Genomic DNA, 11,790 nt, shown 5'->3' with positions numbered 1-11,790 from the left:
TCCAGTTCACCTCAAAAACTTTAATGTGCAGCGGGAGCTAGATCGTCTCGATGCAGATGATGCACAGACGTCTCCTTTTGCATCCGAAGGAGGGTGGAATACCTCTTCAGTTAATATATCTATGCCATGCGAAAATGTATCGCACATCTCTGAAGCTTCAGCACCGGTTCTTGAAGTGCCGAATGTCTATCATCGTAGTCTGGTAGAGGTGATTACCTCTGCTTTCAAGGATTCAACCTCAAAACAATTCCACTTTACCCCATTTCGACTCTTTTGGCAGCCATCGCCTGACGTAGAGCCCGAGCGAGTTATAACTGAGCTATACAACTCTGAGGCATTTCTTGGCGAGTACGAGCAAATCACTCGGAAATTGAAACCCACACCACCTGGAACAGTCCATATCGAAACATGCATTGCTGCTATGATGCTGTGGTCGGATTCAACACACCTTGCTAGCTTTGGCGATGCCTCACTATGGCCTCTGTATCTGTATTTTGGCAATCAGTCTCAATATTTTCGATCAAAACCAAACAACTTTGCAGCTCATCATGTAGCCTATATACCATCGGTAAGCATTTGATCGCCTTTTTGTTTGTTTTTTTTTACCAATTTTGTACCAATCTAAAAAGCTCCCGGATAACCTTCAAGATATATACATGGAGGCATACAATGGAGCGGCGGCCTCTGAAGAGACAATCCGTAACATGAAGCGTGATCTCATGCATGCGGTCTGGCTCCTTCTGCTAGACGGGGAATTTATGGATGCATATGAAAATGGCATACTTATCAAGTGCACTGATGGCATTACCCGCCGTGTCTTTCCTCGATTTTTTACATATTCAGCAGATTATCCTGAAAAGTGAGTCAATGTTATACCAGCCTACCAAATCAGTATATCAATTCAATTCTTTTACAGGGTCCTTTTAGCAACCATTCGATTTCTGGGCAAATCTCTGTGTACCGGATGTACGATCTATAAGAAGTTTGTTAGCGCACTCGGAACACGTGCTGATGACCAAAGACGCAACCACGAAAGAAAAGATACAAAAGAAAGACAAAGAAAGGTGGAAACCAGCCGCTCATGGATCTTTGAATATGGTGGTTCTATCAAGAGTCAAGGTGTCGAAAATGTACTTGCTGATGAGTCATATGTTCCTGCTCGAGTAAGTCTCTCTTTCTTTAAGCTGGGTCAAATCACTGACAGCACTGCTCATATATCTCGTAGAATGCATTCTCAACAAGACTGTTCGGGCTTGGATTCAATTTTTTTTCAATGTTTGTTCCGGATCTCTTGCATGAGTTTGAACTTGGCGTCTGGAAAGCAGTCTTTATACATTTGATGCGAATACTCTACTCATGTGGTGAAAATTATATTCAAAAGCTTAATAAAAGGTGGTTTAGCATTCATGATTGTGATCTTGTAACTAAATATTTGCTCAGATACCGACAAGTTCAGACATTTGGGAGATCTACCATTCGTCGATTTTCTACTAATGCCTCCGCTATGAAAAAGCTGGCCGCTCGTGATTATGAGAATCTTCTGCAGGTATTTATCACTCTGTAATTATCTATATGCCAAGTACTGATTCATGGCATAATTTTCTAGTGCTCAATGCCGGTATTTGAAGGATTACTTCCAAATCAAAAACACGATGCCATGCTTCAAGACCTTTTATTTATTCTGTGCACGTGGCATGCTTACGCAAAGCTTCGTATGCATACCATGTCAAGTCTGACAGGCCTTAAGGCAACAACACGTAGTCTTGGACAAGCACTGCGAGATTTTTCCAAGAAGCTTTGCCCAAAATATGACACAAAAGAGTTGCCAAAAGAAGAGGCTGCTCGGGCAAGACGTGCAAGAAAAAGTAAAGGAAAAGGAAAGGCGTCATCTTCAACAACAGCCAATACGGCGGCGCCTTCGGCAAAGGTTTTCAACATGTTTACCTTCAAGCTTCACCATCTGGGACACTATTTAAAGGCAATATGGCAGTATGGGCCTTCGAGCGGCTACTCAACACAGACGGTATGTCTTATTATTCATACATATTTCTGTCTGACCGTTTCAATTTTAGGGAGAGTTGGAGCACAGACGTGTCAAAAAATTCTATGCACGTACAAACAAAGGACGCAAATTTGAACATCAAATTACAAGGCATCAACGCCGTGAACGTATACTGCGACGCATTGCTAATCGAGTCAAAAATGCTGCAAGTGAATCTGCCGGCAGCCTCTCTTCCCAACAATATCAGTACAAAAGAGGTGCTACGACTCATTTGGTTCCATTTGAGGATTCCGAATCACTACAACCCATTCTGCCAGAGCTCCACCATTACATTTCAAATGGAAAGAACTCACCGATCAACATTTTTCAGTGGATATACGACAATAATGATGATGAAGCATTGACGGTCTGTCACGGTTATTCTTTTTCAAGAATATTAATGCTCATTTTTTTACAGAGATTTGTTCCTAAACTAAAAGACCATCTTCTGTCCCGCTTACTTGGCCACGATGACAACTCAGATGAATCACTCTACTACACTGATGAAGACCGGCACCACGTCCGAATTATCCATGATCGTATGTACAAACATAAACGTTGTCGTGTCAACTACACTTCCTATGACCTCCGACGTTGCCAAGACACTATGAATCCCACTTCACATGCTGACATTATGGTCTTATCGGGTAATGAGGAACTGGATGGACACCCGTTTGCCTATGCTCGTATACTCGGTGTCTATCATGTTGACATTAAGCATACCGGACCAAAATCAAGGTCAAATCTGGTACACCGCATGGACTTTCTATGGGTCCGGTGGTTTGAACTTGATTCCACATTTGTAGGAGGCTGGGAAACACGCCGTTTGCATCGTCTTCAATTTGTTGAGTCTGATTCATCGGCCGCATTCGGATTTCTGGACCCGTCTCTCATTCTACGTGGATCACATCTCATATCGGCATTTGCCCATGGCACCACAACTGCTAGACTAGGCCCATCAATTGCGCGAGTTTCTGGAGAAAAGAAGATGCAAGATAAAGACTGGAATTACTACTACGTGAATATGTAAGTTACAGTTTCATATTAATCTGATCTAAATACGATTGACATTCTTTAGGTTTGTTGATCGCGACATGTTCGTAAGGTATCTGGGTGGAGGAATCGGCCACCAGGCAACGAATGAATACACAGCTGACCTTCGGCCTAACTTTGAAGCTCGTGACCTGTTTACAGGATACAAACCAGGCGATAACCAGCTTCAAGTTGATTCAGATTCAGAAAGTGACCAGTCTGAGCTTGAGGCTATGCCATCATCGTTAAATCATGACAAGGAATATGATATTGACAATGTAGACACTGAGGATGAAGACTGGGGATATAAAAGCTCAAACAGTAGCCAGGATTCAGAAAGCGAATTGGAAGACCCGGAGGTAATTGTGGCAGAGGAGGCGGGGGCAGAAAATGAATTTGACCTTGATGATCTTGGTCCTGGAGATGGCGAGGCAGCTTGGGAATCAGATGATTATGAGGCAGAAGGGTATGCTGAGCTATAGATTCTCTTTCGTTTGCTATCTTGTATCTGTAATTTTTGTGTTTGACATCGTTGATTAAGTGTGTTGTTGTCAATGTGATTTGTATGGTGCGAGGTTCACATTCAACTGATCACACTTTACGTCTATATTATCCGGGCTATGTTAGACTCTCGTGTAAGGCATGGTTAGAGTAGAAACCATCTTATATATATACATATATATTTGAGCTTCTTTTATGACTGTATCTATCTTGGAACTTGTGCGTAAGATCACTCCATTCAAAACCTTTGATACAATCATGCCCCCAAAATGATCTATTTCTTGTATTGTGTGCTCAATATGGACGATCCTTCCAAGGTTTTCTGCAAATATTTAGACAACCATACATTCTTATGCATTCTACTAACAGTTTGACCGGTACCATGTATTATATTCAACAAGATTGTAACCAAATTTTAAAGTGTACAAAAGATTGTATAGCTCTATCCAAGACGTAACATAAATGGTATCATGTTACAATTATGCTCCAATTATTCTGGAAGAATAAATGTTAGTAGACACTGTTGACAATTCTGCAAACCGCATCGTAAAGTCCATCCAGACGCAAACAACTATCGTGGGAGTTTCCAAGCACGACATGGCATGGCATGCTTTTTGCGGTTTTGCTGATGATGGATTGCGGAGCAGTCGACCCTTCAAGAAAAGCAAAAAATTATGTTAGTTAACGTACAATGGCTCTATTCGCCGATGACGGCATTCCCATTGTCATCTCCGTGAGCTTCTTGAATCTTTCACAAAGTTTCAATTGACAAGCATTGCGGTTATGATAGGGGACTATTGAGCATTATACGTGATTCATGTAGGAAGAGATTGGACACCGACTGAGCTTTGACCGAACTATAACATTTATTGATTTTAGCATCCGATGGCTTCTGAGGCGTCGTCTTAGTTACTTTGGAGTTCCATTTGACTCTATTTGATACAATGATACATAGCCGAGTACTAAACTTGTACTACTACCAACTTAGTAACTACACAGCGATGTGAGGACCCCAAAATGAGGAACGTAATTCGTATCTGAACCTAAGTACCACGCCTATATACGACTTAAAAATATGCCAAAGAAACGCCGATCACTAGAGTTTTAAGAGAGTATGAGAAAGTTAGATAGGTTATATGTATACGCCCCATAGGTAGGCGCCACGCCTGTGTGACAGCGATACTTCAAGACTTCCGGAATCTGTGTCTATTTTTAGGCTGTTAACAATCAAAATGGAGCTTGTGATAAAAAGGCGCTCGACCACCCAGGTGAAATGACGATTTTGATTGACTTGCTGCTTAAAAAGTAAGATTAGCATATCAAAAAGGATAAAACTAAGTTGATGTGCTTTGACTGACTGAAATTTAAAGAACATGTTACAGGTATGTCCTCCTTATGAGAGCTGTAACTTGAAGCTGCTTTATTTATGCCCGGTCATTGAAGCTGAGTCAGTGGTCCTTCCGGGACGACCTCCTCCAAGTCGTCAACTAGCTGCCAATCAGTACGCAATATTATAAATCAAACCTCAAAATCACAGTTCACCACCAAGTCTTCGACACATATTAACATAGAAGTACAACAAACTGTTTTTCCGACTCCCTTGGACTTCGCAACGCCTTTGCACACATTCTTCAACGATTCTTTTTCAGTACGTAAATTTGGGGTCCATGTGGGCGCTTGGCGCCAAGTGCGTTGTAAACATCGCAGCGATTGCGCCTCCTTATTCTACCATGAAGCGTTGAATAAAAAAAACTGCAGGTTTACTTTGCTGCGCGCGCATGCGGAGGAATAGATGACGCCCCTCAAACAGCATCCAACCTGATGTTACAATCAGCAATCAATCATCGTTATCGATATGCTATATGTGGGAAGTAACATGCGACTGCCTGCATGCCCGTGTGTACCTTGATCAACATCACATCACGGACTCTGTAAGCGCAGTTGAAAAATGGAATAAAGCGGGATTTGTATATGAAAATACAATAGACACCTATTTGATATTTCCACTCTGTGGGTCCGCGGACATACATTCCTGGGAACAAGAGCCGCTCCTCCTCCTCAGCCTTCTGAGTCTGGGAGAATCTATAAATGGTGTACACGCCGACATCGACGTTCCCAGGATGCGTGGGAACAGCTGGCTCATAGTTTGGACACGCGATTTCAAAGTTCACATGGTTCCATGCATGTATGTACGCACACCCTTCGAACGGAATCAATGTCTCTGGATAAATATATACCTACATGCTTTTAATGAGCAGAGGAACCCTGCCCGAGCCGAAGGCGGCTGGGCACCGCGTGTGCTGATTTTCCGGGGCGGAACCGGATGGATGATGTTGTGTAGTGTAGTAGTGTCGGCTCAAGTCGGTGCGCATCCCAAGGAAGGTCCAAGGAGGCTTAAGGAACCAAGAGCAATTTAAGCGAGGGGAGGCACCAAGAGTTTCTATTTGGGGAAATGATGCGATGGGATTGTTAAGCCCGGAGGAGGGTGGTGGGATGGGACCTGGAGTGGTGTGCGGGGTGCGAATTTATGTGATGTGCGAGGGAAGAAAGGAGTGGTGGTGGTGTATGTGTGATTTTGTGTATGTTACCGCTTGTGGGTGGGATTGAGTGCGGTGTGTTATATCTCACTTTTGGTGACTTTCAAAACTGGTTCTTGTACCTTACACGAGTGTGCGTCCACTGTTTTTGTAGCATAGGAAAATATTCATTCAATTGGGGAGATACCGATGTCATCGGTGTGAACTTCCAGTACATGTATGATGCACTATCAAAGGCGTCGGCAGTGTCATCCAGAGAGTATATGGTGCGAGTGCATCGACCATTGCCCTCCAGGTTCCAATGTTTTCATTGAAGAGAAATGCAAATGGACCAAAATACGTGTCGTCTCGTCTCGTCTGCTCAGAATTACACGCTGTCGATGTTCAATCGCTCAAAGCTAATTAATTAAATAAGTTTAATACAACGACGATGATAGACCACCTTATCCACCCAGAACAACCGTTGATATTATTAGCGTTGGCCATCTCGTCTCACCAACAACATTATCCGTCGCTGTATCAACTATCTTTATCCTCGTGTTCATGAGTGCTCTAGTATTTAACCACTGGCTCACTGTACCGTGCCTACAGTTAAGCTTACAGTAAGAATCAAGGTTAAACATCAAGAACCAGAACCAGATATCCTACTCGCCACTGATCGCCGATCACCAGCGCTCGGCGGTAAACCCTGGCCTCAAGGGGAATTGCGTGACGTTGACGTTGAGTTTTGACTTTGACTTTGACTTTGACGGCGGCGTTGGAGGTGCCTTTGTTGGTATGCTGATGGTGGTGATGTGCTTGGGTATATTTATATACCGTATTTGTGGTAATTTGAGAATAACTTGGGATGGCTGGTCGGATGGGTGAGAGACTGTGAGTGGGAAGTGTTTACTTGGGTATATTTTAAGTTTGGTTTGTGTGTATATTTATATACTGTGATTTTGGGAACTTTGATGGAGGGGTTCGGAGTGGGATGATGGAAATGGAGGTGGAGGAATGGAACTTTAGGATGTGGTTAGGTGTTTAGATATCTTGAGTTGTGTTATTATTCGAGGATGGTGATATATTGAGGACATTGACAAATTTCACGAATTGGCGAGCTGAAGTAACGGCAAGGGTACACAGTTGGAGTTAAAAGTATTTGTGTAACATAAACCCAACCGGACACCAAGCCATTCCTTAAAGCCCATCCAAAACTTCGAAACCATGCTCGAGGAATCTATAATCGATTGATCGTCGGAGTATTGCTATTCTATGCGGTGTGCGAATCGTTTCTCATTGACTGGTGAAATGTGATTCGTGATTCGTGATTCGTGATTTGTGCAGTGATTCAGACTTTGTGAAGTGGTAAGAGGAGCCACATTCTATTTATTGAAGTGAAGTGAAGTTGTATTATATTAATTTCATTTCATTCGTACGTTTCATTCATTCATTCCATTCATTTGACTTCGAATTTGAAGTTGAGATTATCCAGCAGACTGCGAACGGTTACGACAGCGGCTGCGGCTGCGACTACGGCGATGAAATACAAAACGGATATGAACATGAAAATGAAAATAATTGGCAAAAATGGGTTAACATTCGTATCGTTCCCCACACCCCACACCCCGCATCCCGCACCCCACATTTTGCACCGGTTTAGTTTGCTGCTTTGCCTAGGTCTACGTCTAAGTCTAGTAAATCTCCGTCCATGCGTATGCGTATGCGTATGTGTATGTGGTACACTTTAACGTTAAGTGGTGATGCGTGGGAAGGCAATCAATGCTGGGAAATATCGGGAACGGCTGGGAAATATCGGGAACGGCTGGGAAATATCGGGAACGGCTGGGAAATATCGGGAACGGCTGGGAAATATCGGGAGGGATTGGATAATTAGGAACGGCTGGGAATTAATGGGTAATATTGGGATTGAATGGAAATGGCAGACGGCTGGGAACGACTGCGTATCAACCACCTGGGAAATACTGGGAGGAGAATGGGTAGGGATGACACGATTGTACGATTGTACGATTGGGCTGTGGGAATGTTATGTATGAAATTGTAGAATTTGGGATTTCGTATTTTTGGGTGTGGGGAATAAGGTGGTTATTTCGGAACTCTTTGGGTGTGATTTGGGATAAACTTTGTCAGGGAAATTATATCGTGATAATTTGGATTTGGAATGGTGGTGGTGGTGGTGGTGGGATGGTGTGTATTGGAGGATATTGAGATTGGTGAGTTGAGGGGTGGATGAAGGGATACGTGAAGGATGCACCGGGTAGATGAACACTGACACTAACGTTGATATTAATTAATAGCAATAGGAATAACACCACTAATACTAATACTAATACGAACAGCACCACTAATAGCACAATGCATAGTATTAATAGCACCAGTACAAGTAAGGAAACAATGCATGGCCTCGAGTCTCGGGACTCGGGACTCGGGACTCGGCAGCCAGCCGCACAGCTGGGAAGGCAGGCAGGCGTGTGTATATGCGTATGCCAGCGTGCGGTCACACGACCCTGAATTCTGAATTCTGAATTCTGAATACTGGACGTCTGGACCCTGGGACCCTGGGACCCTGGTGTTAGACTGCGTGTTGCAGTTAGGCTGTTGGAACACGGACTGACTGTTTTGGGAGGGTGTGAAATTTGCGCGGTGGGAGCGCGTGTATGACTGTACGTCTGCACGAGTGCGCTGAGTGCGGATGGTTGGTGGATGGTGGCGGATGGTGAGTGGTGCGTTGTGTGGTGCGTTGTGTGGTGCGTGGGTACGCTAGAATCGCTGGTGCTGTGCGCGTACCAGCGGTTCAAACGCCCACTGAGTCAGTGCTATGACGACGATCGATGCCATTTTAGGAGAGGAGAGGAGAGGCGAAGCGAGGAGATGAAATGAGAGGGTGGTGGGATGGGATGGGTATAATCGTTGTGTGTGCAAGAATCGTGATATGTTTTTTTCGGTTTCGATGTTGTACAGGGCCCAACTGCGCGCTTGTGTGTGTGTGTGTGTGTAATATGATATTAAGGGTGTTCTGACAGTTTGTGTGTGTGTAAACTTGTTGGGGATATTTATCATTCATGTGACGCGTTATATGCGATACGATACGTGATAAGTGATACGATACGTGAGACATGATAGATGTGTAATACGTGATGCGTGGTAGATGTGTGATACCTGACGTAGATGTGGATGTGGATGTGGATGTGGATGTGGATGAGGATGAGCGTTGCTGTTACGCCTCAGGTTCAGTTGGGATTGGAATTTGGTTTTAGGTGTTAAGATGGAGGTGGGATGGATGGATGGTAATCAATGTTTCATTTTACATCAATCAATGCGCAATGCGCAATGTTCACGTTCACGTTCACATTCACGTTCATATTCACATCTCACGTTCATTCATTATATGTGCATGTGTACGCGTGTGTATGGATAGGTAGATAGGTGGACGTATAAACCGTGTGTTCCACCCCTTTCCTTTCCTCTTCCGAAATCCCTCCTTCATATCGCTCCGCTCCGCTCTTCGCTCTTCGCTCTTCATCTCGTTTGGTTTGTATCAGTGATTTGGTGGTGTATTTATAACCACCACTGCGATTCTGTGGTTATGCGATTATGTGGTTATGCGATCCAGCGATACGATTTTGCGATTATACGATTACTATGCGATTATACGATTCTGCGATTTTGCGATGCGATTCTGTGGTTATGCGAAGGAGCAAAAGTACACAGGGTTCATGAACATTTACTTATTGGTGCTGGGTTTGATGCTTGATGCCGTTGGCTTAGTGGTTAGATCAGCGTCAAGTGGCAAGTGGCAAGCGGCAAGTGTATGTGCGGCGCCGTCGATGGCACCGATAGGATGGGATGGGGCACAGGCCATCTATCCATTAACCCCATCCCCATCCCCATCAGGGCGAAGTATCAAAAATCCAAAAAGGGTATAATACATACGAAAATGAAAATTCCGAATGGGGTGTGTACGAAATTTGAAATTTGAAATTGGCCGTTTGTTTCGTTTCGATTTTGTTTTGTTTGCGGAGCGGGAAGGGTGTATTATAATTTATCAGGGGTCCACCGTTGAAAACACGGCAACGTCAATTGGTGTTTGGAGGATGAGCTTGGGATAGCGCTAATGCGCAAGCCAGGGAGGAGGAGGAGGAGGAGGAGGAGGAGGAGATGCCATCACCTCGCTTCGGATTGAATTTGCTTCCTTTCCTTCCTTAGCCCTGGCCCCCTCCCTTCCTTCCTTCCTTCCTTCCTTCCTTCATTACTTCATTACTTCATTACTAAAGTTCCTTCCTTTCTTGGCTTGGCCTAGCTTCGCCCTCTTCCCACTTCCTGATTCCTGATTCCTGATTCCTATTTCCTGATCCCTATTTCCTGATCCCTATTTCCTGATCCCTATTTCCTGATTCTATTTCCTGATTCTATTTCCTGATTCCTGGGACGTGGACATGAGCATGGGAACCTTGGCATATCCCTGGACCGAAAAGGGGGTTATCCGCATTGGGGTGGGTGGTGGGATTGAATTCGAAAGGGGTTCTCACGTTCTCATATTCTCACATTCTCACATTCTCATATTCTCATATTCTCATATTCTCATATTCTCATATTCTCATATCGCGTTTTCGCATTTTCGCAGTTTCCCATATCGCATTTTCGCATTTTCGCATCCTCATTTTCGCATCGCATCCCTATTCTTCACATCACATCCCTTCACGATCGATTTTCCCATTCTCCCATTTTCCTATCCCCATTCTCCCATTTTCCTATCCCCATTTTCACATCTTCATATCCCCATTTTCACATCTTCATATCCCTAGCATGATCCCTATCCCCATCAAGAAGCTTCTCGCGGCTGCTGGATTAGGTTAGATGCGTGCGTGCGCCGTGTGTGTTGTGTTAGTGTACTGTTAATATTAGGATTAGGATTAGTGGTAGGATTAGTGGTAGTGGTAGGAGATGCGTGGCGTATTTTCGCGGGAAGAATTTAAAAAGGCTTGTGGGAGTGTGTGCGCGGGACGATGGTGCGTTGGCGTTTGGTCACGGTTGCTCAACGAAATGGAATGAAGAGGAAGAGCGAGGGACGGAAATGTAATCCTCACTCTTCACTGCGTTCGGGGGTGGGAAAGTAAGTATAGTATAGTATAGTATTTCCGGGGGCGTTGTGTGGTGTGTGTGAAGGCACATGTGGCACTACGCATCTACGCATCCAGTAAGTAAGTATAGCAAGTAGCCAAGTAGGCAAGGTATATAATATTAACAATGGTTGGGTGGCAGGTCATTGACAACGCTTTTTTTAGCTGGATGGATGTGTGAGAAAAAACCGAAGATGCGGATTGAATTGAAATGAAAGAACCGAACATTCAACATGGGCTATGGGCCATAACGGGAAAGATACAGTGCAGTGGCGCATTTCTTTCCTGGTTCAGGTTCAATTGGGCTGGAGAGGTAAAAAAAAGTCAAATCAATATATCAATATATCAATTTTGGATCGGAAAACGAACCAAACAAACGTGTTTTCCCCTTCTTTACTCAGACTGTTCGCCGAATTCGCGAAGCTTGATCGCTTGTTTACAACCTTTCCCTTTTTTCCCTTTTTTTCCCGTTTCCCTTTTGCCTTTTCCCCTTTTCCCCTTTCCGTCTCCGTGTCCCTTTTGTGTCCCTTTTCCTTTTCCCTTTTTCCTTATTCCTTTC

General features: G+C 44.0%; 1 protein-coding gene across 1 annotated transcript; it reads left to right on the top strand.

Moving 5' to 3' along the window:
• Positions 1 to 121: 121 nt before the first annotated feature.
• On the top strand, positions 122 to 3,555 carry JR316_0010562 (uncharacterized protein; the record flags this gene model as incomplete). The annotated part of the gene is made up of 10 exons (XM_047896229.1): positions 122 to 568; positions 630 to 813; positions 847 to 859; positions 917 to 1,163; positions 1,226 to 1,392; positions 1,441 to 1,546; positions 1,607 to 2,023; positions 2,073 to 2,408; positions 2,460 to 3,067; positions 3,120 to 3,555. The coding sequence occupies 10 exons, from the start codon at positions 122 to 124 to the stop codon at positions 3,553 to 3,555; spliced, it is 2,961 nt and encodes a 986-aa protein (XP_047744274.1).
• Positions 3,556 to 11,790: the final 8,235 nt, after the last annotated feature.

Source organism: Psilocybe cubensis, chromosome 10, assembly GCF_017499595.1.
Source record: "Psilocybe cubensis strain MGC-MH-2018 chromosome 10, whole genome shotgun sequence".
Lineage (NCBI taxonomy): Eukaryota > Fungi > Basidiomycota > Agaricomycetes > Agaricales > Agrocybaceae > Psilocybe > Psilocybe cubensis.
This window is presented reverse-complemented; position numbering and strand designations above follow the sequence as displayed.